This window comes from Alligator mississippiensis, chromosome 1 (assembly GCF_030867095.1).
Source record: "Alligator mississippiensis isolate rAllMis1 chromosome 1, rAllMis1, whole genome shotgun sequence".
Classification (NCBI taxonomy): Eukaryota; Metazoa; Chordata; order Crocodylia; family Alligatoridae; genus Alligator; species Alligator mississippiensis.
The window spans coordinates 5,387,721-5,413,858 of NC_081824.1; the positions used below are offsets into that span (position 1 = coordinate 5,387,721).

At 50.4% G+C, this 26,138-nt stretch overlaps 1 protein-coding gene across 2 annotated transcripts; it reads left to right on the plus strand.

The window, feature by feature from the left end:
• The first annotated feature begins 277 nt into the window (after positions 1-277).
• On the plus strand, positions 278-12,573 carry LOC102570462 (serine/threonine-protein kinase PDIK1L). Of its 2 annotated transcripts, none has more exons than XM_014610240.3 (5): positions 278-348; positions 599-1,198; positions 3,489-3,705; positions 7,043-7,295; positions 9,940-12,573. In XM_014610240.3, exons 1-4 carry the CDS (start codon positions 289-291, stop codon positions 7,276-7,278), a joined length of 1,113 nt encoding a protein of 370 aa, XP_014465726.2. In that variant the 5' UTR covers positions 278-288; the 3' UTR covers positions 7,279-7,295; positions 9,940-12,573. The 2 variants fall into 2 exon arrangements, with proteins under 2 accessions (XP_014465726.2, XP_006260320.1); XM_006260258.4 differs by having other exon boundaries at positions 344-385.
• Positions 12,574-26,138: the final 13,565 nt, after the last annotated feature.

Sequence of the window (26,138 nt, forward strand, 5' to 3'; positions counted from 1 at the left end):
CCGCTCTCATTAGTGCCGGCACCCCCGATGATGAGCGTGGCACTTGTGGCTGGGAAATGGCAAGCAACGGGGGTCCCTACAAAGAGCAGAGACCGCACAGAGCAGGGCCTGGACGGACTACAACTCCCAGCATGCAGCGCGGCCCGCGGCTCTTCCCCCCCTCTCCGCGCGATGGCTGCTGGGAATCGTAGTCTCTTCGGCCTCCCGCGTGGGCGCGTGCGCAGAGGCGGCGTCCCTCCCGTTCCCCCCATTGGGCAGCGTAGCCGCTCGCCGCCCGCTGATTGGCCAATGGGCGGCGCGGCGGGAGATACGGCCGGGCGCGCGCGGGCGCTGGGGCGGTTGGCCGCGGTGAGGGGGTGGGGGCGGGCTCTGTCTCAGCCCTCAGGTGCGGGCCCACCCCGGCTTGGGGCCTGGGGCCTGTGGGAAGTGAGGTGCAGGGGAGCGCATTCAGCCCCCCCTGCATCACCCCAGCCAGGGATTTCACCTCAGAAATGCGGGCGTGGGGGACGAATCCTGCGTACCGTCAAAAACACGCGCGCGTGCCAGGCGCGTCTCCGAATAATTGTGTCTCCCCCCCTTCTTTTCCCCTCCCTCTTAGGGTCTGGCGCGAGTCCGAAGACCTAAAACCACGGATTTCTCCCCGCCCCGAGCGATGGCCGCCGAAGCCAAGTACAGCATCGTGCGCGAAGTCGGCCGGGGGAGTTACGGGGTGGTTTACGAGGCGGTGGCCAACCAAACGAGAAGCAAAGTGGCGGTGAAAAGGATGCACTGCAACGTGCCCGAAAACGTGGAGCTGGCTCTGCAGGAGTTCTGGGCCCTGCAAAACGTCCAGAAGCGGCACGAGAACGTGATCCAGCTGGAGGAGTGCGTCTTGCAGAGCGGGCAGGTCTTCCAGCCCATCAGCCGCCACTACCGCAAGTCCGACCACCACCTGCTGCTCATCGAGACCTGCCTGAAGGGGCGGCGGTGCATGGACCCGCGGGCGGCGTGCTTCCTCTGGTTCGTGATGGAGTTCTGCGACGGCGGGAACATGAACGAGTACCTGCTGTCGCGCGGCCCCGACGCCCAGCTCAACAACAGCTTCATGCAGCAGCTGAGCGGCGCCGTGGCCTTCCTGCACAGGAACCAGATCGTGCACCGAGACTTGAAGTCCGACAACATCCTCATCTCCCACAGCCCCGGCGGCCCCGTGGTGAAGGTGAGACGGGAGTCCTCGCCGGCGGCGCTTGGACGTGGGGAACGGCGGCGTTTCGTTTCAGGAAGTCCAGATTTTGCTGAGAGTCGGGGCAGGTGTTGCCTCTTGGGGAAGGGAGAGGTTAGGATTCGTTAGGATTAGCTCATCTTTTAACCACTAATATTGACTAAAAGCTACTACTAGTCTGAAGTCTTCGTTTTAAGCTACGGCAGCGGCCCAGCGAAGCAAACGAAATCTCTGGCTTCCGAAACAGCAAGTCGTGCTGGAGGCTGCAATAATTGGAAGTGTTGAGAATTAAAACTAGAAAGGAACAATATTGCTTAATTTTCTTTTTCCAGGCTTTAATTAGGCGGTTCTTAGTGATGCTGAGAAGAGCAGCTTAGTGGCAGGGCCGGTCGCTCCTACAGTTTTCTGCTGAAGTCCCAATCCTGAGGGATTTCTAGTAGTTAGCAAAAGGCTAAGTAGGTCTGCCGCTTTAGGTTTACCCCTGTCGTGGCTGTCCATCAGGGGTAACTACACGTTTCCCTCACCAACGGCTGGGGTTAGGTTCCTGAAAGTTCCCGCGGTTGGCAAGACCAAAGGCTTATGGGGAAAATGGCAGGTGGCAGGTTGATACACGGCCATGGAAAACCGTGGTTATTCAAAACGGGCTACCGTGGTAGCCAAAATGGTGTGCAGAATGTTAAGCGTGGATACTCGAAACCGTGGTTGGCGAGGGAAACCTGTAATGTGTTTTCATGTTTGGAGCGTACACATGACGCTTGAGTCAATGGCCCTGTCCACGTTACAGAGTTCTGCCGGCGTAGCTATGCTGGCCGTGGCACACGCAAAGTTTGAGCTGTAGTCATCCTACCGGTGCTGGCAGAGCGCCCAGAGTGGCCGCGGCTCTGCTGGCAAAGGTTCGGGCAAACTGGTTTAACCCTGGAAATGGAAGTGCCTTTAGGCCAGCAGAGCCACATCTACACCAGGGGCTCCGCTCTCAGCAGCGATTATATGGTTTAAACCAGGGGTGCTAACTCCCTGGCCTGTGGGCTAGATCTGGCCCACAAGGCTCTCCACAGGTCTGGAAATGTAGTGGTGGGGGAGTGGCAGTTAATGCTACGCAGCCCCTGCTGCCATGTGTCCAAGCCTGGCGTGCTGGCCCTGTATGGCAGGATCAGGACCTGTTTCCACACTGCTGGATTGAGCCAGGTCCTGATCCAGCCACGCAGCAACAGCTCAGCCAGAGCCCGATTCAGCCATGTGGGATCAGCCCTGGCTGGGCCGTTCCTGTGTGGCTAGATTGTCAGAGCGAGCAGTCTCTGCCCTCTTTCCCTGCTGTGCACCTGGACCCGGATGCCGGACTCGCTGCCTGGCCCTGGCTCCCTCTCTCTGGATGTGGGGGATCCCTGCAGGGGAAGCGGGGGCTGAAGGGCAGCCACAGCACTTGGACTTCACCACTCGGGGAAACTGTATCGGGGATTGCTCAGGTACCAGTTTTCCTGCCATCGCCCTCCTGGTACCTGTAATTGCTTGGAGCCAGCAGGTGGGCAGTGTTGAGACCCCCAAACTCCTCACCTCGGGGATGTGCACTTACCAGGAAGTGGCTGCTCCCTGAAGAGCAAGTGGACACATCCCTGTTGCAGTGGCCTGGTGGAGGCTGATCCCGCACAGCTGGATTGGGCCTCACCAGGCTATTTCTGCATGTCTGTACTGAGCCCTAGCTGGGCCAGACTGTGCTGGATCTGTCCCGTAGACCAATTTGGCACCAGTCATCCTTCCCATCAGCTGAAAAGGTTGGGAGCGCTAACAAAACACTGACTTAGCCAGTCAGAACAGATAGCAGCGGGTAATACGAGAGTGTTAAGTTTCCTCCAAGTACAGCAAGTAGCTGTTGCTGTTCTGCTGTGTTCATGCCTGTATTCACAATACCTTAGACATGGCGTGGCTGGATGTGGATGGATCCAAGTAGATCATCAGGCTAGACTTTCCTCAAAGATAATGACTTGCTGCTGCTCTCATTCTTAGGAAGTCATGCAGACAGTAGGGTGGAATGGAGCACTAGCTGAAAGGAACTGGAAATAATTGTTTTGCGAGGGTTGACATCCAAAGCTATTAAGAGATATATTGCACTGAGTCACCTGAAACGCACAAATTGTACTATAAACCATGTTTGTAAGCTCGTTAGTAGCTAAAGTAAAACCTATTGGTGTTAATGAATCAACCTGCCAACTTCCTGCTTCTCTTCTCTCCTTGCCTGTTCTGTTTGAATGTTACTGCTAATAACGGTGACTTCTCATGTTCTGGTCCACAGGTAGCAGACTTTGGCCTGAGTAAGGTGTGCCAGGGAAAAGTGAATGTGAACCAGCATCGCTTCTCCTCAGCCTGCGGGTCAAACTTCTACATGGCACCAGAGGTGTGGGAAGGTCACTATACTGCCAAGGCTGATATCTTTGCCCTCGGGATCATTTTCTGGGCTATGGTGGAGAGGATCACCTTCAGGGATGGGGACACTCAGAAGGAATTGCTTGGTGAGAGTATTTTCTTTACTGCCATCACTGACTCCTGATCACAGGTCCTTTTCCAGGACCCCAAAGGATCCTGTAACTGCTGAGGAGTCTTGGGCACTGGTCCGACTTGGAATAACCAGAAACAACGGCCACAAACTAATGGAGAGTAGGTTTAGGTTGGACATCAGAAAGAACTTCTTCATGGTTAGGGTTGCCAGTCTGGAACGGGCTTCCAAGGGAGGTGGTTCCCTCCCCTACCTTGGGGGTCTTCAAGAGGAGACTGGGCAAGCACCTGGCTGGGGTCACATACCCCAGCACTTGTCTTGCCACTGGCAGGGGGTCGGACTCGATGACCCTTTGAGGTCCCTTCCAACCCTAGCGTCTATGAATCCATGACTGCTGGTGTGGTCTTGCAGATGCCTCCTTCTGGAAGTTGTCACTCCTTTGTGCCCTGCCAAGGTGTTGCAAGAAATCTGTGAGGCCATCCCACCTTTTCCTTGCCTTCTGTCTGCTTTTGCAGGACCTCCAGGCCTTGGTGCTTTAAAACTAAGGTGCGGAGATCACTCTTTACCCTTTAAAACAAAAATATTTTCTCAGAATTATCTCTGTAACTTTTCCAAAAACTTCTTATGACCATAAAGGCTGGAACAGAACTTGCAGCCTGTGTTTCACCTTGGGAGTATGGGGGCAAAAGAGGAGTAAGTTCTCTGCCAAAATGAGACTGGCTCCTATTCAATAATGCCAGAAACAAAACCCAGCCTAAATTGGTGAGTTTAGCAGCATTCCCTTCTGAATCTACCTCCATTGGTGAGACATCTGCATTGTATTCATGTTCTGTAGGCAGGATACAACAGCTTTTATAGTCAGGTAAGCTACATCCTGTTCAGAGACTCTCCGCCAGCATCTGCCTTAACGTTAGAAGCATGCTTTACCCAGACGCAGGGCCATTGAACTGGAGTTGTGTGTGTATCACTTTGCTGGTATATTTGAGGGGCCAGAGGGTCGTAAGGACATTCCAAGAAATCACATTTGAAGCAGAACCTATATATAGGTCATTTTCAGCACTGTGTGGTTGAATGTTGTACCAGGAGAGGAGGTAGGGACAGCAGGGAATGCATAGTTTGACGGACCCTGAGGAGATGCCTTTATGTATAAGCTATCATAGGCTTCATCTTTGCACTGAGTGGATTCAGGAATGTCTATCCCAAGATGGATTTTTCCACTGTGAGAACAGAATGCCAGTCTTGCAAATGACTATAGTCACTAGAGAAGGCCTTGTGCTGCTACTGCTTCTTGTCCCCAGGGAACGCCCATGCCACACACGCTCTGGTACGAGGCAGGTTACCCCAGATGGGGTAGAGGAGGCTGCTGGCCCCACCAGCCTTACCTGGAGGCTCTAGGAGGGCTGCATGCCACAGTGCTCCTGCTGCTGGGAGCCTGGCTGACAGCTGAGGTGTGGTTCCAGCTGGCGAGGCTCTGGGTTTGGGTGGCACTCACTGCTGCCATGTGTGCTACCCTGCTTTTTTTTTGGTGTGGGTTTTTTTTGACTCTGGACTCTCCCAGGTCAAAACCCCCCCTGTGCTGCGAGGTAGCAGCACGGAGCTTGCCTGTATGTGCACTGTGTGGAGCTGCATACGGCACATCCGCACTTGTCTGGATGTGGCCAAGGGGGCCTAATATAGGTGCTAGTCACATTATTTTTCCTAAATGACTAAAATTATAAATAACCAGTATTTGAAATCCTGACACAGGATCCTTTCGAAGGTAGCTGAATTGCTGTTCAAGTTTTTTTTTTTGTCATTTTCAAAATGTAATGGAAATAAGAACTGAGCCCAATTTCTTTATTAAATGCTAAACAGTAAAAACATCTGAGTTCTTGGCTACAGAAACAGCAAATGTTTTGGAGCGGAGACTGGGATATAGCCTGAGTTCATTAAAATAGCCATGCACCAACTTGAGATAAGGAGCTTGCGTGTTCAGCTTTCTTCCCTGTTTACCGATCAGTCGCTGCTCTGAAACATTAATTCTTTGCTCAGTTCGAAGGCCAATCAGCTTGGATGAGCAGAGGGGGGTTTTACTGTCTGCAATCCAACTAATCAGTTTAAGCAACCACTGAAATTATTTAGATTGCCAGGAGCAAATTTACATTTCCTGTCCCTAATCTAGCTGAGAAGGAACTGGCCAAAGGTAAATGGCACGTACTGCCATTTTTATTAAAACTTGTTTGACTTAACTGAGCAGATAAGGATTCAGTTGTTTAACTCTTTTCCAGGTCACTTGAATCAAATGTGACCTTGCTTTCATTCCTAGAGTTTCCAGCTCTGCTGGAGGGGTAAAATTAATTGATAAACAGTGGAATGGGGGAGGTTCATTCCAATAGCTTTTTTTCATTTGCAAGTGTTTCTTTGAACAACTGACAGCAAAGCAGTGTAGGCAATAAAACCTGTTCCCCTTTTCTCCATTCTGGACTTTGGTTTGATAGTATACCTCTAGTTGAGGTCAGTGTCTTATAACACTCAGGTTGGTAGCATTTACCCCCTGATCAAGCTGGTACAGATTGAGGGGGTTTTTGCCTTCCCCTGTAGTAGGGAGTGTGGCCCTCTGGCATGTCATGAGTTAGAGACAAAGTAATTCACCTTCATCTGAAGCCAAGGAGAAGGCAGAGCAGAGTTGCACCTTATCAGCTAACCAAATAGGTAATCTAATACAGTGATCTAATATAACCTGATATAATTTTAGTTAGTCTGTACGGTACAAATCTACCCTGCATTCTCATATTCTCAGGGGTTTAGGTTATAGCCGTGTTGGTCTAAGGACATAGGCAGACAAGGTTCCTTGGGTGAATTTGATATCTTTTATTAGACCAACCCAAATAGTTGGAGAATAGTTATTCTATTCTCCACCTATTTGGGTTGGTCTAATAAAAGATATCAAATTCACCCAAGGAACCTTGTCTCATATATTCTCATGCATTTTAACACCACAACGTGGCATGCTGACAGCTCTTATTCCCCCTTACTTTATCTGGGGCAGGTTAGAGTGCTTTTGGCATCTGGGCGATATACTCTGTAGTTGTGCAACAGAATTGGTTGCAGTTTTAGGTTAGACAAGGACATGTGTGGGATGGTTTGCATAGGTGAGGTCCTGCCTAAAGCACGGGGTTGGACTGAATGACGTCCAGAGGTCCCTTCCAGCTCTACTTTTCTGTTTGTATGCTAGAGCTCTGAAACTAGATTTTGTAAACAGCTAACTTTTTCCTATAACAAATTAGATTTGGTGTGGATGGTGTAAATTGGCATGTTTTGTAGGGACTCTTTTTCCCATATTTAACTTGTCTCTCTTTCCAAACTCTGCCTAGGAACCTACATCTGCCAAGGCAAGGAGCTTATTCCAGTTGGAGAAGCACTGCTGGAGAATCCCAGTATGAAACTGCAAATCCCTCTGAAGAACAAGAAGTCTATACCTGATGACCTCTGCAGACTCCTTCACGATATGTTGGCTTTTAACCCAAAGGAAAGATTGGATGCCTTCCAACTTGAAGTCCGAATCAGGCGAATCTCCTATGGGAAAAAGCGCCAACGCTCTGGCTCTTAGCAACAACGGATAATCAGGTGAGTTTCACACCAGAGTCTTTTAAATGAAATACAGCCCGTAGCAGTCCCTAATGTGTGTGAAGGGTGTAGTCAGCTTGGGAAGAATCCAGTGTCTGATTAACTCTTCTACAGAAGGAATAACTTGGGTTCTTTTTAGCGTATAGCCCCGTGAGTGGCATCAACTCATTACACGTCTTAGCAATGGAACTGAAGCTCAGAAAGTGCTGTCAAAGCAATCTCTTTTTACTGAACGTTCAACTGTAATGGTAGTAACAATAGCCAGAGATCTATCTGTTCTGGTGCCCAGCTCATGCTCCCCATTAGTTGTGTTCTTATTATATTTATGGGACTGGCTATTGGACCCTTTTCACCACACTCGTTCCTCTGCCCCTCCCCTCCCCACATGCACACATGCTCACACACACACTCTCACACACACACGCTCACACAGACATGGTGGTAGTTAACTTAATCATATCTTGTTGCAGAAATCAGGCCAGCTCTCCAGCACCATTTGAAGCATATGTGTATGTGTACCTGTGGTGGGCCTTTTTAATATCATTAAACAAGTAATGATAAAATTCTCGTGTAGACGAAGCCATTGTATTGGGTACCATGTATTTTCCTAGTGAAAGTACACGCTGTCACATTGAATCCAGATTCTATAATGAAAAATGTTACTGTACTGTGTAATCATAGAAAATGAGGGTTGGAAGGGAACTCAGGAGGTCACATCTAGTCCAATCCCCTGCTTCAAGCAGGACCATCCCAAGGCTTTGTCTACCCAAGTCTTAAAAACCTCCAAGGATGCAGATTCCACAGCCTCTCTGGGGAGCCTGTTCCAATGTTTCACCACCCTCCTCGTGAGAGAGCTTTTCCTGATATGTGACCTCAACTTCCCTTGCTGCAGCTTGAGCCCATTTTTCCTTGTTCTGTCATCTGCCACCACTGAGAGCAGCCCAGCTCCATCCTCTTTGCAGCCCCCCTGCAGGGAGGTGAAGGCTGCTATTCAATCCCCCTTGGTCTTCCCTTCTGCAGACTCAGTCAGCCCATTTCCCTCAGCCTCTCCTCACCAGTCATGTTCTCCATCTCCCTCACCCCTTTTTGTTGCCCTCCACTGGACTCTCTCCAATTTGTCCTTTCTGTAGTGGAGGACTCAAAACTGGACACATCATGCCAGATAGATGGGAAGAATCACTGCCCTCGATCTGCTGGCAATGCTCCTACCAATGCAGCTGTTAGCCTTCTTGACAACAAGGGCACACTGCTGGCTCCTATTCAGCTTCTTGTCCACTGTCATCCCCAGGTCCTTTTCTGCAGAGCTGCTGCTGAGCCAGGTGGTCCCCAGCCTGGACTCGTGCTTGGGATTGTTCCATCCTAAGTTTAGGATTTTGCATTTGTCCTTATTAAATGTAATGAGATTTCTTCTGATCCAATGCCTAGAGGCTCTTCGTAATGCCCAGAGGCTCTTAGGATTATATGAGGCCTCCATCCTGCAATAGAATCTGCTAGAATCAATCCTGTGTCATTAATGCACCCTTTGAAAAAGCAGGCTTCTTGTTCGGTGTGTAACTTTAGGTGCCCAGCATTGATTTTTTTTTTTTTTTGGTCCTAATTCTTGAACATTATTCTTAAACTATTCTAGCAGCTCTCCTAAACGCTGGAGGATATGCCACACAGACTTCAGGAATTCTGGTTGTTGGGTGTTTTGTGCACACTGTAACAAGGAAGCAGGTGGTAGCTAATAGTGGCAATGATCGAAACATTATCTTGCATTTTGATCATGCCCATTTACTGTCATTTTCTAATTGCTGCTTGTTTTTCCAACCAGCCTAAAACTGTTCTTGCTGACAAAGTAATACTGTAGAAATATTAGCTGATTTTTATAACCAAGTGACTCCAAACTTCAAAAGGCCAGAAAATAGCTCCTTACCCAGCCTGAAACCTTCAACCTAAACTTATGGTCTGAGTAAGTGGAATGCTCACAGAGCCATGATCTCCAGCCTGTGGGAATCCCCACGAGGCAGGAGAACTGATAGTTGGGGAACAGCAGAAGCTCTGTGTGGCAGAGCCTCGCTCTGCCTGGACCACTGCCTGCCTGGGCCATTGGCACATAGTGGGATCAGGGCTGGGCCTGTCCCCGCATGTTCAGATCAGGTCAGGGTGCTCCCTAGCTCCCCCCGACCCATGTGTCTGTACCAGGGCTGTTCTGCCTCACCCTCTCCCTCATCTCCAACATCTGGATCAGGGTTTTCCTCTCCCAACCCTGCCCCACACACATCTGGGTTGGGTCCAGCCCACTCCCTAGGCATCATAGGTGCATCATAGCTAGGTAAGCTTTCCCAAAAACCCTACACAACTCCCTGTTCTGACAGGTGAGCTGGTAACGCCGCTTCTCTGCTTGTGCAATTTTAGGCCTACATTCTGAACCAGGACAGTGGTGTCTCAGAGATGTGGGAAGTTGTATTTTACAATTTGATTTCAAACCACTGAATCAGTCTTTGGTTGTCACTGATGTGAGCCAGAATTGAAATTGAATCTCCTTGCTAAAATGTAATCTCAAATCAGTGTTCTCTGTCCTTGGCACTCTGCTTTAATTGCAATCTCTGACTGAGAGGCCTAGCGATAGCGTCCTTGCAATTCTTATTTGCTTCCCCTACAGGTCCTGTGTTTGCTGGTCAGGATGCCTGCCTGCTAGCTGGTGCGTAGACATTCTCACTGAATGATCAGCTGGACCCCAAGGGACACTAGCTAGAACACATCTTGACTACTTCCCATTTCCCCAGAGGCTGTATGTAAAGGAGTAATAACTTTATTTATTTGTATAGTAATTTTAACAAGAGACCTCAAAATCTATTGTTCTGTAAAACCTTTGTTTTTATACTTGTATCCTTTCGGTAGCATAGGTGCAAACTTGGCTGACATGGTCTAAAGCAGGGGTGTCAAAGCCATGTGGCCCCGTGGGCCAGATCTGGACTGTGGGGCTTCTCATGGGCTGGGTGACTGTCAGGCAGTTGCGACAGCAACAACACTAATCCCTGTGGCTGCTGGAGCTGCTGTATTAGCACACCTCCAGAACCAAGAATGCCACTTGCTCCACTTCTTTCTTGCTACTGATTTGCAAACAGTGACTAAATCCCTCGAATCCGGTGGTGGGTAAACGGGGGTGGGGCACAAGCAGTAGCAGCGTTAATTGTCTGGGTTCCAGAGTCATGCTGGTGCTGCTGCAGAGTCCGGCAGCTGCAGCAGAAAACCATATGGGCTGAGTCTGGCCCATGGAGGCGAGTGGTCCAGTCCACAAAAAACTCTGCAGGTCAGATGACCCCCCCTCCACAGGCTCCATCTGCTCTGTGGGCAGTTTGACATGGTCTGGAGGGCATAAGGACCAAGAGAGTCTGAGCACTGGTGCTCTATAGGGGAATTTCCAGGTGTGTTTTTTCCTGGCCAGTCCTCTTCCACCATTTCTCTGCAGCTGTGAATACCCTTACAGAAAAACCCAGGAAGCAAGGCCTGCTCTGCCCCTCCAGTTGTTGATCGGCAAGGATGTTCATGATCAGTGTGGCCAGCATTTCCAACCCTGTTGGGCTTTGTCTGGACCTTGGCCCAGAGACTGGAAATTGCCATTACAGTGGTTTAATTAGAACTTTCTGTATCGCTCGTTTACTCCATGCTGCTTGGTGGGGGCTGACTGCTCTGGCCGAGGGTAAAGTCTTACACCGGTTGGACAGAGCACTAGCATGGCAGCTTGTGAGTACTCTCCCTTAGATTAACTGAAGTGCTTGCTGAAAATAAATACAAAGACTGGCTAAGGAGTCAAACCATTATTAAAATTCATGCGTCACTAACACTTAAACTAAGGAATGAAGCTCCCTGCCATGCTAGCTGTTTGTGCCAGCTGTTCTTGCAGGGAGAACCAAACGGACTGAGCTGGAACCTTGGCAGGTAAACAGGAAACTCTCATTTTCAACTTGGCTGAAAATATTCAAATGCTTCCCTGTGCATGAAGAGGGATTGAGCTCTTTAAAATGTCTTTTTAAAAATGTCTTTTGTAGTTCCAGGATAAGGCCAGGTTTCCCCTGCCCTTCTCTTCCCACCCATAGGAAACTGTTATGGGTGTGCACATGGAGAGAAAATGGGTCACTGGTGTGACAGCCCTACAACAGCACTGTTTGAAGGGAGCCCAGCATACAGCATTCGTGGTGCAGACTGACTTGCAACAGATCTCTGGGCCATTCTCCTGTTCTGGATGTATCAGATGTCGTTAGCAAATTGGCCTCCATTCCCTACCCTCTCATTGGGGCAGAGCTGTGATTGCAGTGCACGTCTGAAAACTCCTTAAAGTAGGATTTCCCCTGGAATTGAATCCATGCTACTGGCTAGTTTGAGCAGGGTCCTAGTGGCCTTCATTGGGTAAGGTGGAACACCCTCTTCTTAATGATGTCTCCTAAGATGCAGTGCTTCATGTATATGCACACGCAGCATTTTTTAAATTGAAAATACCTGAACTGTAGCTCTAATCATCAAATGGCAAAAAGACCATCCAGTACTGATGACTGTGGCCATGGGCAGAACTGCTGGTGGAGGGCACCCAAAGAAGACTAAACTATGTAGCTTTCTCTCCATGCAGCCCTAAGCAGGGAGGCTAGTTATGGCAAGGAAAGGAGCTGGTTCTCCACTGCCCATTCCCCTTCTGACACCTGGTCTGATTGATACGCTCGGAGACAGGCTCAAGACGATGAGAAGAGGAGTCTGAACCTCATTCCTATCCGCTCCTCCAGAGGACCCTGTCATGGAGAAGGTTTTAATTTTGGTGCTTTATTGAGGGTTCCCCTTTGGGTTGCTCTTCTCATATGCTTAAGCCTCGCTTTATTTTGCCAGTGGTGTAGCTGAGGGTTATTAATTATGATTTCTCAACTTAGCCGGATCATACCTCATGACCTTTCGAAGGCAGTTGGCACCAACTGAGTTCTCTAGCCAGCTTTAGGCTGCAAAATTGTTCTCCATGCTTTGAGGGAATTACAATTTTTTTACAATTTGCACGTAAAAAAACTATTGTAGTTGAGGAAGGGGCGGACTTTGAAACATGGAGCGTAAGTCTAGGCTGTGCAGTAAAACCACCAGAGGGACTGTAGACATTTGAGTGGTGTGATATCAGCTATTCACTGTAGCTCGTTTGGTCCTAGTGCCATGAATATCCCCCAGAGCCTCCATGCTAATCAGACCTGTTTGTATGTATGCATTTGTCACATGTGTGTTATGAATTTAATAAAGAATTGTTGCTGCCTTTTCCCCCAAATGTATTGTATTATTGCTCTGATTATGAAGCTTTGACCCTGTCGCAGGATCCCGCGTCCTTCCTTGGAGTAAGACGAATAGCCTTGGTGAAAGCTGGCGCTTCAGTGAGCGAGGCTGTGCGAACGAGCTAAGAAATGGGACCAACCTAAATGCTGTCAGGGAAGGTGACTCTTGGAATCCTGCGCTCGGTCACTTGTCTTCTGTGCCTGTGGCATCCTTGATCCTAAAACTTCCTCTGCTCTGGGACACGTGGTGCTGATATCAAATAGGAGTGTCTGAGCCTTTGCTTCACAGTACTTCTGTAGGGAACAGTCCTCAACTATAATGGCAGGGCAGCTGGATCATCTGACAACTGGATGAGACTAACTTTATAGCATCATATAAAAGTAGCTCAGCTGCAGAATGAAGCTAGTTGAAATGTCAGGAATAAGGCGGGTTTATATATGAAAGGCACAAAGTCTATATGGCTGAGGTTTTAAAAAAGGAACAGCAGCTTGTGGAAGGCAAAGCGGGGAAGGATTGAATTCTGGACCTTAGGGCTTCCTGCACTGCCCAAGTTTCTCTTCTCAAAGCTGACAAAATAGATGTTGCCTTCACTGTAGGTAAAACGTGCTGGTTATTTGTATTGAAAACATTTCCATCCACCATTTCTTCTCCCTGCTAACCTGTTACCCTTTACTGCTTTTGTCTACAGGAACAATGTGGTTCTTTTATGTGATATGTGACCTAAGTGCAAATCTATCCTCTACCTAGGGAGGAGACTCAAATCTACATCTCCCCGCTCTCCCAGGAGAGTGCCCCAACTCCCATGAGGCAATGCGCTCTGTGGGATGCTCCATCTCCTGTTGATGCAGTGACTCTGGGTATGAAATACTAACGATTTACAGAAGCAGGGACTGGACCATGGGATGCCTTAGGTGAGTGCCCTCACCACTAAGCTGTCATGGTCACTATGACTGCTTATAGATGGGGGGGAACCCCAGCACTTTATTTTCATCTTGGCGCACCCCTGTGCCAAGCCCAACACGTGCCCAGAAGAAGCATTGTGTCAGTTTGACCCAGCTTGCCCAATGTTTGTATAAATTACACACTTCAGCGAGGCTTTTTGGTGCCTTTATCTAATAGCTGATTGAGTCCGCTATTAGGTAAAAGTGCCAAAAAAGCACTGCCGAAGCATGAAATCTATACGGATGTTGGGCGAGCTGCATCAAACTGGTTTCAGTGCCTCTTCCATTAAAGCGCTGCCCCCGCCTCTGTCAGCGGCCTGTCTGGCTAAGTGAATGTTCACGACGCTGTTCCTGACGCCAGGTTGTTCTGGTGATCCTCCAAGACAACCATAACATTTTTATTATGCTCTGTGTATACACAAGGCTGACCTGTGATGTTGGAGCCTGTTTACAACGTGTAACCACACAACATTTGAATCTGTTCCCCCTCGCTTGCACCTAGATAAAGTCAAGGTGAGAGGGACAATGAAGCTGCAGACAAACCTATGGAGAAGCTTTGTACACCCAGTATCTCTGTACGTGCAATAAACACCTAAAACAAATTCTGAATTAGTATATGTTTAGTGCCTTTATGCCTTGGGTCCTCTCTCTGGTGATTTGGTTCTTCTGTGGGAGCTAGTAAGAGCAATAGCAGTTCAAGGACTTCACCTGCAGTTATTGACTTGTACTAGGAAGGGGGGAAAATGAACCTTAAATGGTGGGGTTGACTTAAAATTGGAATAATATGGCATAAGCCACTTCAAAGCTAGATGTGCAAAAGAGAGACGCGGGGGGTGGAGCGGGCTTGCAAGATCTCAAACAAGCCAGGTGTGACTGCACTTGAAATGAGGCAAGTGAGCACATAACTCCTCCACGTGTTTCCTTAGCTCCTCTCCCATACCAAGTGTGTCGGCTTCAGGAAATCAAGCCACTGGCCTGGGAAGGCAGCTCCATAAAGTAACCAGCCCTTTAAATATTGCTTCTAGAGTTTCTGTTTGAAATGAGTGGGTTCAGATTGGCGATGCCGAAATAGAGATGCTTTGAAAGGGGTTTAACTTCCTAATGGGACTAGGAGACCATACAAAGAGAAGACGGCTGTGGGCATAACTCATTAAATACAGGGAAAGTCTTCACGCTCTTCCTTGAAAGGAAAAATAAGGCCATTTAATTCTGTTTTTTTGCTGCTGTTCTCACTTGAAAATCAATCACAGGCCCATTTCATTCATCACTGGAACACCTTGCACACAGCAAGGGACAAGCAGTGGTGAACCCCAGTAGAGCTACAGTTGCCAGGAAATGGCTTTTTAAATCAACTGCTGGGGCCAGTTGGCAAAGAGTAAATGAGAGCTTTTTGCACGCCTACTGCCAAGCAGTTATCTACAGGCAGCAAATGGAGGGGTGGGCGGTTTGAGGGGCACATCATTTTGAAGTTGGATGGGAAAGTGGGGGGATTAACTAGCTCACTTCAGTGAAGCTCAGCCTGCAGATAACAGGAGCAGAGCTGCATCCACGCTGTGGAAGGGAAAGCAGAAAGTCTGACAACTTCACGGGAAGCCACAGCAGGTCCTCCACCCACTTGCTGCCAAAATTCCTCATGGAAAAGCATTGCTGTCTGCTGCTTTGGGTCCGCTGTGGAAGAGCTCCTCCTCCAGAAAGAGCGGAAAAGCTGCTGGATTTCTTCAGCCTGGAGAGGTGCATGTGCCAAGGGTACTCTGAGATGGGAGCAAGACATTTAATTTCCTGTCACTACCGAGAGAGACGGCACGTTGCCGTGATTTATGAGCCCTCTCAGTCCAGAAGGGGAAACCGGGCACTAAAAATGCACCCACTGCGGGCTGTAGGCAGTATGTTTTTAAAAGTCTGATCTTCAACTAAAGCAGAGATAGGCTGAGTCAATTCTGTAAATGAAAACCCATGTGGGGAGGACCCAAAAGCTACAGGAAAAGGCAGCGTGCAGCTCTGCTTACTTGCGTGGTTGTTGAGACCCTGCTGCAGTACCAGCTCTGCAAGTAAGATGTAACGTGGAGTCTTACCCTTTGCAGGGGGATTTCGGAAAGAATCACCAATTGACACAACAGTAAGGATTTAACCTTGGCGTAGCTGAGTAACTTAATTCACCTTCCTCGGACTGACTGCAACGGGCTCCCGTCCTGCCCTAAGCTTTAACTTACACCGCTATCGCCTCCTGATCAAGCAGCTGCTGCATTCTGCTTCAGAAGAGGCAGCCTTTCAGCAATGGATAATAAAAGAAGAACGTCTTATACTTAGTCGGTTTGCAAAGCACAGAGCACATACTTCCTCAGGCACAATGCTAGCTAGAAAACCATGACGGATGTTCTGCGAGAGGATGATGAATGAGGGAGCGAACAAGCTTTTAAGTTTCAGCTGTCTTTCTATCAATCCCTGTTGTTCTTTCAAGAGCCTCCTTGTCACTCCTAATTGATTTGGTTGAGGCTTTTTGAAGCTGGACACACCAGTTGCCTCTCTCCCAAGCTCACCCAGCTCGCTTTGACTTTCCAAGAGCTGCAGGGTGGAGAGATGAGATTGGACAGGCTTGATTTTTAAAAAAACACATTTTGTTAAGCTACTGACTCGAGCTGCTGATCATGACAGCCTATTTGCCCATGTGCTTCGCTCCTTGTTCCAATATTTGTCTGAGCTTAAAATACCTTGTCGTGAAAAGCAGCAAATGCCCAAGGAAGAGTGCAGGGGTGAGACGGGGGATTCGGCAGCGATACTATAAAACATCTGTGAATCATAGAAGGAGACGCCTACATTAAAAACAACAAAACGAGCTAGTTTTAAATGAATCAGAAATCAGACAAGTTTCTTCTGCATTAGTGTATAAGGGAGAGGAACCTTTCCCAGGAATAAAGGCTCCTGGGGGGTTTATGGGCTAGCTAAGGCCTTGTTCATATGAGCATTGCCCCAGTTTAACTTTGAAATCAGCTTTCCAGTGTTTTTACCGTAGCGGGTGGCTGCCTGTTGGGAAGCTCTGGCTTTGATCTCAAGCATCTTACTGCAGCTGGGCTCTTTCAAGCTAAACCAAAGGAGGCTTCTTGCAAACCGAAGCAAACGTCCACACAAGAATTTGCACTTGTTTAACTTGGTTTTAAAACATTTAGCTTCAAGTGGAGCTTTCTGTTGAAGACGAGCCCTAAGTCTCAACCTGGTGGAGAACAGGGGCAGGGAGGGAATGGTCTGATGAGCAGAACTACGAGATCCCAGCAGTGCAGAGTTGGTCATTTCACTGATTATAAGTAGGAGGTAGCTGCAATTGCACGTTGATTAACTTCAACAACTTGCCAAGAGAAATGGTAATGCATCAGGTGGGCTGCTCTAGTGTGTGCTTTTTACTTGCTTTTTCTTTTCTGCCTTTGCTTTAAAGCCTGGCCTAGAAACAGCATGGTTGTGGCGTGGTTCCTTCAAGGCTTTGGACATGAGCATCTCAGCACCCCAAGTGAAAACCCCAAACTGAATGCTCTTAAGTACCGATGCGTCCCAGCTCCAATGGGCAATGCCCTCGCCTGTCTTCGGGGACAGAAGTCAAACCCTGCTCCTGCAGTCCTTGGCCCTGTGTTTGCTCCTTTTGAAACCGGGGCAAAGGAAACAGGACCCGCAAAGGGGAAAGGGCTTACGTCAGAGGCAAAGCCGTTTCATTTGGCCTCTTGGCGAAAAGGATACACAATCAGGAGAAGAGGCTTCCCACTGGTTTTCTCTAGAGGCTGGCTGATGGCAGGCTTGGGCGGGCGGGCGGGTGGGGGGGAGCGCGTGGTTTGTTTCATACCTCCCCTTTCTCCGTAATGAAGCGCAGCGCACGCTGGCTGGGGTTGCTGTTTTTCAGATTTCCGTTCTTCTCTGCTTGCCTGTTTAATTCTCTCCTCTTCTGGCTGATTCCAGGAAGATACCCTGAGCGCCTGCAGCGGCTGCTTATTACATTGCCAGCAGGAGGCAGCCCCTGCTGCCTGCAGCAAGGAGGAGGCAGCCTCAGATGAAAAACAAAGCGTGAAGTGGCAGGATCAGTCCTTGAGCAAAGGTCAGGTTGTAGGGAACCAGGAGGGCTTCAGCAGGCGATTCCCAAGTGGCAGACGACGTGCGGGACTTAACACTTGCTCCCCAGTTTCCTGAGAGAGCAGACCGGCATGCATGCTTTTACTGACATCCCTAGGCGTTTGCAGGTGTTCCCTGCTCCCTGCTTGCTTTCTCCTCTTTTTGCTTCTGCAGGTCAGCTCTGTAACGACTATGGATGCCAATATGCCGAGGAGCGCTAGAGTTGGCCGGGACCTATTAGTGCCGCTTGGAAGCCGAGTAAAAATTTCAGATATGAAAACAGACAAAACCGATTGCACTCCCCCACCGATGGACTAACTGAGTCTTCTGAACAATTTCTGCTCAGGTTTGTGGACGTTACAGCCAAAAGGGCCTGTTACAACAAGTAGTTTGGCCTCAACCCTTCACAGCACGGGGGTCTAATGGCTGCAGCCACCTGAGCCAGGTGACTCGTGCATTCTCCTACTGCGCTCATGACATTGGTACGAGAGTCTCCTCAGCTAGCAGGCCCTGATGCCTTTCACATCAAAAACAGGCATTTATTCTCCCCTGCTTGTGGGTAGAGCTGAGGGCAGCACAACCAGGCTCATTCCCCTGCTGCTGCCCTACACACCCACCTTTGCACCTGCTGCTAAGTGCACTCTTGCAGGGCCTGTAGCTGACCACACGCAAGAGCTCAGCTAAGCACTGCGTCGGTGTGATGTGATGGCTTGCTGTCACACTGGTGACACTGGTAAGAGGGGAACGCAGGAACACGTTGAAAGCTAAGACTTCCCTGCCCTGCTCCAACCCCTTTGAGATCCGGCAAGTTTAGGGAACGGCTGGTTACAGCAGCTGGCACCGGCTGTTCAGCGGGGGAAAGAAACTGGCAACGAGCCTTTTTAAACTAGCTGAAACGCAGCTAGTTCCCCTCTTCGAGCACGCTGCTCTTGCTCCCGGGATGTTTTGATGTCATGATGCTGCCTTATTCTCTGATCAACTAAAGGAGGTTTCTTTTTTTATCATCCTGCATACCACAGCAGTACACAAGCCCCAGAGAGCTTGTTCTTGAACTGATGACATGGCTCAATTAGTGAGCACAATAGCCAACAGCAGGAGGAGGAGGACAGGTGGCAATTGTAAGAGCATGCGATTACAGACAAGAGCAGCACAGAACTGGCTGGCTCCACGTGCCAGCCGCTGGGACGCGGACCGTCCCACGCTACAGACCTCGGTGTTTGCCAAGTGCATTTGCCTGGCGGATTGGAGCCAGAAGCCTTTTACCTGCAGGACTAAACTGCTCTGGAAACACCTATGGGAAATATTGTTCCTGGGCTGCCCGCAGCTTGGGCTGGTGAGCCGATTGCCCAAGTAGCCAGGAAGCCTCGGGGCTGCACGGAGCTCGGGGCAGGGAAGGAGTTCGGCAGGCCGGCTTTCCAGCAAGAACAAACAGCCGCTCCCTCTTGGACCTCACCATCCTTGTGCTCAAAGGCAGTTTCCAAACACCTCCAGAAGAAGGGGCCAGGCACAGAAATGCATATGGCTACTGCCCGGCAAGAAAAAAAATCTGGTCTTTATGGCTCACTGCAGCCTTGCGGACGTGGCCAACCATCACCTTTTGCTTCCCAGGTAATGACTGCCCCCTTCTCGCATGACCTTGCTTTGCCACTAAACCAGGCTGCCTGTTCTGCCGGTCTCATCTTCCAGCTCCTTTTCACTCCTGGTTCCCCGCAAGCTGGCTCTTTGCTATTCAGCTCAGCCTGCTCTGCCCAGAAGCTCATCCAACAGCTTGCCCAGCCCCGCAGCTGGTCCAGTGAAACGCTCACAAACAACCAAAACGTAACAGCCCTGGCCCAGTCCCCAGTAGCACTTCCATTCTCTTGAGTCCACCTTTTTCTGCCAAGATGCTGTTCTAGGGGAACCCATTAGCTTTCCTCCAAAGCACGTGCTTGGATTTAAATTCCCTAGGAAGCTCCATGTGGTGCCCTGCCCCGCCAGGGAGGTTTCAGGGGCTCAGCTGGGAACCTGGCTCTGAGGCTCACACTTTAGAGGTTCAGTCTTCATTGCACTGGCAGCCTGTTGTGCATGCCCGCATCTCATCTTGGCCCTCACCTGTGGACAGCAGCTGTCCCACTAAAATCTGCTGGTGTACATAGTCCCCAGTGCCTAGGAAGAAGGCAGGCAGCAGCAGGTGGAAGTCAGATGGGCGGCTGGGGATTGCAGAAAAGGGCTAGGGATTAGAGCCAAGTCCTCCGTGCTGCTCTGCCTCCACCACTGGTACCACGAGAGGAAACATCGCTTCACTCCACAGCCTCCCAGCTCAGCAGGGACATGCCCATGGTGCTTGCCTCTGCAGAGAGGGAAAGACCTCCTTCACCAGAGCTGGCAGAAGCCAAACCTCCCTGCTCGTTGCCTGCCACGCCAAGGTCTGGTGTCCGCCAGTCGCTCCCGGATGCACGAAGAGCACAACACGCCGTTCTGTGACAAGCTGCATGGACCTGCCTGGCTGCTTCATGCCACATTGCTCCCTGCCTGTAGGCATCTCCCACAAACAGCTCAGCCCTCAGCTCGATGGGGAGACGGCAGATGCCACAGCGGAGAGGCACAAACAGCGAGGATCCTGCAGATTTTTTGTTCCCTTCCAGAGCCCAGCCTCTAGCCATCAAGCTGCAAAAGGCAGGTGAGTGGCTCGTCCCAAGGACACCAAGGCAGAGAGGAGCCTTGCATCTCTGCTGAAGAGCTGGGCAGGGCTGTTGCTTCTTCAAGGGCAGGTCCCAGCTCCTCACATTGCAGCCGCTTGCTCTACTCATCACCGCTGTGGTGGTTGTTCTTGGACTGTTGCTTTTGGAGGCCTAATCAGCCATTGCAGCAGCAGTAGACAATAATGTGCCCAGACCCCGCTAGCGGAAGAACCACGCAAGGGATGAAATGAAAACACGACTCGCTCTGCCCCGTTTCCTCTTTAGAGGAGCCAGCACACCGCTTGCCCCTTAAGGGAAGCTCAGCAGCTCTTACGCTCGTGGGCAATGCAATTTCCCACCCGCCTTCTGCTCTAAGAGCCCTGGAGGACCAGTGGTAGCGGCTGTAAGCGGCAGCTGAGCTGTAGCTCAGGGATTGAGGACTGCAGCAGGTCTTGCATGCGGGCTCAACATAAGGACACACTTTACAGCTATGAAAACGGGTTAAGCACTGGCACACAGAGGGCTGTGCCAGCTCAATTGCAGCATCCTTCCTGTATCTTCCCACATGCACCGGTATCTGTCACCCCAGGGCACGTCTACACTGGGGAGATGGGACTGGTGCTACCGAAGCGCTTCAGAGCTCGTCTGCAGGGCGTTCAGCCCACAGGACAGACTGGGCCATCTACATCTATTGGTGGGCCATTGCGTTTAAATGATGCTCTACAGTGAAGCCCACTATGGGAACTGGAGCCAGACACTTTGCATGTCCAAGCCTAAGGCTGGGCCACATCCCTCTCAGACAGCCAGAGTAAGAGGGGAGGGTGCTGCACGGCTGACCAAGCTTCAGGTTCGAAAAGGGCAAGAGGCAGAAGACAACGGGCTTTCCAGAGGTCTGCGAATGCCCGGCCTCACCTACAAACAACTGGCTTGCAGCTCAACTCTTTCCCTAGCCTCTGCTCCGTGCTTGCTCGCTGCATGGGCTGCGTGTTCGAACAAAGGCAGACTGAGGGAGCTTGCCTCAACACCCGGGGACTCAGCCCTATGCAGCCAGGGCAAACCTGTGGGCCGAAGCAGGCGTGAGCCAGCCGGAGCTAGGAGGAGCGACTCCTCGCTGTGTGGGGTGAGCAGGCTACAGGCACAAGAGCTGCAGGAGTTGGGCTTCTTCCGAGCAGCGTGGTGTCGTGCCCTCCCACCGGCTCCGGTGCCACGCACAGAGCTGCTACGGCTCTTAGCTGCATTCGTATTCAGGAACGGGAGTGCTTTTTATCCCCACTGCTTACACCACTTCCACTGCAATGCAAGGGAAACCAGGAAAAAGATCATAGGAGAGTCACGCCTGTCCAGCCCCCTGCTCAAGGCAGGATTATGCCTGACTAAACCAGCTCGGCCAAGTGTCTGTCCCACTTGCTTTTGAAAGTTTCCAATTCAGGAGCGTCCGCAAGAGCCGCAGGCAGCCTGTTACAATGCTCGACCGCCCCGAGCCAGAAGGCTCCTCCTCACCCCTACCCTCTATTTCCCCTGCTGCAGCTTGAGGCTGTTGCTCCTAGTCCCGTCCCCTATGGCCACAGAGAAAAGCCCATCTCCATCTCCTCTAGCATCGCCCGTCAGGGATTTGAAGCCTGTTATCAAATCCCCCCTTTAGTCTTCTCCAGGCTAAATAACCCCGATTCTTTCTGTCTTTCCTCGTAAGTCCTGGTTCCCAAACCCCTGATCATTTTTCTTGCTCTGCACTGGACTCTTTCCAAACTGCCCACATCCTTCTTGAAGTGCAGGGCCCAAAACTGGACACACGATTCCAGGGAAGGCCTCCCCGATGCTGAACAGAGCAGAGGAATCACTGCCCTTGATTTGCAAGTGATGCTCCTGTTCATACAGCCCAGGAGGCCACTGGCCTTTTTTTTGCAACAAGGACAAACTTTTGGCTCATATTTAGCTTATACTCCACCGTGCCCCCAGCTCCTCCTTTGCAGTGCTGCGGCCCGGCCAGTCGTTCTCCAGTCCGGATTCATTCCTGAGGCTTATACTAAGACAAGTGGTCCCAGGCCAAGTGCTGTACTGATGGTTTTGTACCAGTACAGACTCTCACAGCAAGCCTCCCGTGTACTTGTCGTTAGCTGGCAGTGAGCTATGCCAGCACAAAGCCCAAATACAGATGCACTAAATTACAGATGCACTAAACTAGTGGAGAGTAGACTTAGGTTAGACATTAGGAAGACATTTTTTACAGTAAGGGTGGCCAGAGTCTGGAATGGGCTGCCAAGAGAGGTGATACCATCACCTAACGTGGAGGTCTTCAAGAGGAGGCTAGATAGTCACCTGGCTGGGGTCGTCTGCCCTCGGTCCTCTTTCCTGTCTGGGGAAGGGGGTCGGACACGATGATCCTTTGTGGTCCCTTCCAACTCTATAATTTATGAATCTATGAAATGAAGCAAGGTTTAAACCAGTTTAAGTGCATTATCTATATAGCAACAGGGGTGTAGGTTTTAGGTCCTCTTGTCTATAGCAAAGCTGTTTTAGATGCAGCATCATCCCTGTTTGGCCAGGTTATTTTAATTCTGGGTCTTACCAAACTAAGACGTACAATAGCATAAATGCATCTGTGCCAGAACCATGCCGTTGTCACCACTTGATGCAGTTTCAATTCAGGCTGTAGCTATCCTATGGGCTACTGGTGTTTTACTATGGGGGCAGTGGTGTGGCACGGGATTTTTCCACTGCCAGCGCTACCACAGCTGCTCTGAATGGCATGAACTGCCAGCACAGCAACACCCACACCAGGCATGCTGGCAGACTTGCATTGGCTACAGGGTCCATGGGTCCTCAGCCCTTTCACCCCCCGCCCGTGGGGAAGATGCATGGGCAGAACTGTGCAATGTAGACGAGGCTTTCGTCCCAGCACAGGCCTGCACCCAGCGTGTTCCCCAGAGCAGCCCCTGGGTGATGAGGAGTTTGATGAAGATAAACCCAACTGCAGTGCACGCTGCTGCTGGGTAGGGCATGCTTTAGCAAGGTTGAAGCACCCCTTTACCTTGACGATATTTGTCCTTAAAATGCTCACAGAAGACCATAGCTTGGGCAGTCCATGTCCACACTGACACTGGGATCAGCAGCCAGCTAGGAAACCACACAGCCCCATGCACTGGCTCCTAAGTGAACTCTGGAACCAGGCATAGGTCATGGCTGCATATCCTTGAAGGTACTTGGGTGCCACATTGCAAGGATCTGGGTTTGGACTTTATTGACATATGAAGCTCAGCGCCGTCCCACCTTCCCAACGACCGAGCTATGGTCTCTACTACAGTTTTGCTGGCATAACCACCCTCTGCTCCCAGTTGGACGTAGCTCCGGCAACCCGCGGGTTCTGCTGGCTGGCCTGCTCTCGAGGAAGGGAGCATGGCGATGCTGGCAGACATCCCTGAGCTGCCACTATACATGGAAAAGGCAACCGCACTCTTTCCTTGCAGGCCCAAGTGCAAACCCCGGTTGACCATGTTCAGCCTATGAGCATTGACATAATCCCCTCCCCCCGGCAGGGACAAAGGAACCTGAAGCTGCAGTTTCTTGATCTAAGTAATCCTGGGCGCATCTACACATACAATTAATGCGCCTGAATTTTCTGTGCAAAAATTCAGGTGCATTAAGCTGTGCCCTGCGCACACATCTGAACATGCACCTGTCCAGAGTAAATTTGCTCCTGACGGGAGCAATTCAGTCCAAGGTTGCTCCTGCCCTGCTCTGCCCCACTGCAGCAGCAAGGGGGAGCTTTAGGTTCCTCTGGGTGCCAGTCCCAGGCTGGCAGGGGACTCGGGATGGTCCCAATCTCTGCAGGGCAGAGAGAGGTGTCCCGGGCCCTGATCTCCATGTTGCTGGCAGACAGCATCCTGCTGAGCCAGGGCAGCTTTCCCTGCCCATCGTGTCTCCCTGCTCCCTAGGGTGACTGGGAGCAATTTGCTGATCAGTGTCTACATATGCACTTTGGCGAATTAGTTTAATGGACTGATTTCTAGTACCTATATAGATACTATAAAATGGCATGTTAGACTAATCTGCTGTGCAGCAATTGCTGTGCACATGTAGACAGTGATGCCTTACTGCACATTAGATTAGCCTTGTGTGGACACACAAGATTAGTCTGTCCGTCACTGCTGTAGGGACCCCAGGTGAACGGAAAAGACAGCCCTACCCTGGGACTGGCCATTGAACTTGCATTTTCTGCCTATCACTGCAGCCCGATTGGCCCTTGGCTCATACAGGACCACAAGCCCTGCGCTGCAGCACTGTCCTTGTCCTAGTGAAGGCAGGTCCTTTAGCTGGGCTCCCTTCTGCAAGCAATGAGATGCTTGCAATTAACTGCAGGGATAACGCTGGCACCGAGATCCTGATCTGCAGGAAGTGATCTGCTGGCACGGAGGCTTCTGCATCTGCACTGAAACGATGCCTGTGAAAGTGGATCCAGCTTGGTAAAAAACCAAACCAACAGCTGGAGAGGCTGGAGAATGATGAGCATTCACCTCCCTCCTCCCCCCAGCGAAACCATCTCAGCTAGGAGGAAGTCTCTGTTGCAGAGCAGCAAACTCCTGGAAACAAGAGATGCATGAGGGCAAAAGCTCACGCAAAATTGCCCAAAATGAAGCATCGCTGAAGCGCTCTCTCATGATGAAGTGTTTTTGTGCTTCGTGTAATTTCCCTACCAAGGTTTCTTCCCCCCTTCAGGATGAAGAGGTGCTGCAGCGGAAACAACATGGAAGCCAAGCAAAACCTCATTGTTGTAGACTCTCGTGTTTCTCTGGGTTAAAATCCATCAAGAGGGATTCTTTAAGCTAAGGAGTTGGAAAGTGGAAAGAGGTCACCTCTGACCTCCCTATAATGAGACTCCATGCTCTAGTGCCTCCAAATGAACAGCAGCCTTGACATTTGGAGAAGCGGGAAGTGCCACTTCACTGCCTTACTGATGGGATGGATCGAGGCCTCCCTATTCATTCTGGCTCTGCTTTACGCTTTCTCATAGCAAAAGACTGAGATGAAAAACTCATCGGGAGGAAATTGCACGTGGGAAGAACAGAGGAAGGAGCTGTTGTGTGTGATTTAGTGACCGACGAGAGGAGGCAGCAAGGTCACCTCTGGAGAGAGCAGCTGGCCTGGAAGGGGGAGCCCTGCCGGCTGCTAAAATGATCCTTGTAACAACAGTTGAAGCAAGTTGCTCAGGCTCGGCTGTTAGAAGCGGAAGCTCAAAGCAGCTTTGAGCCAAGAAAACCAAGAACCAGGCAGGAAAGTTTCCTTTCTTTGGCTCAAAGCTGCTAAGCTACAGGTATGGGCCACGTGATGGTGACTTTGGTGACATGCAGACAGGACATGGGGACAGGAAGTGAAAGGCCTCGAGCTAGCTGCACAAGTCCTGTTTGGGCGCATGATTTGCAACACCAGCTCCTAACCGGAGGGCTGACTCCAGGGCCGGCCTGGCTGTGGGAGAACAAGAGCATCCAGTGACAGCAGGTTTCATAGAGTTGGGGAAGGAAAATAAATCGCGCTCCTTCGAGCATGCACCAAAGTGCTGGAAAGGAGACATCTGGATGGAGATGGGGTTGGGTTTTTTTGTTTTTTAATTTTTTTTTTTATTTTTTCTTTGCTAGGGTCAGGAGGGACCTGACCAGATCATCTAGCCTGACCCCCTGCCACAGGCAGGAATGGATGCTGGGTTCACAAGACCCCAGACAGGTGATCGTCCAACCTCCTCTTGAATTTGCCCAAGGTAGGGGCGAGGACACTTCCCTGGGAAGTTGATTCCAGATTTTGGCCACTGTAACTAAAATATTGCCTTCTGATCTCCAACCTAAACCTATTCTCCATCAGCTTATGACCATTGTTCCTCG

Coding starts and splice junctions, on each gene's coding strand:
- LOC102570462 (XM_014610240.3), top strand. CDS start 289: ATGGGCGGCGCGGCGGGAGATACGGCCGGGCGCGCGCGGGCGCTGGGG. Junction 349..598: donor CGCTGGGGCGGTTGGCCGCG/GTGAGGGGGTGG, acceptor CCTCCCTCTTAG/GGTCTGGCGCGAGTCCGAAG. Junction 1,199..3,488: donor CCGGCGGCCCCGTGGTGAAG/GTGAGACGGGAG, acceptor TCTGGTCCACAG/GTAGCAGACTTTGGCCTGAG.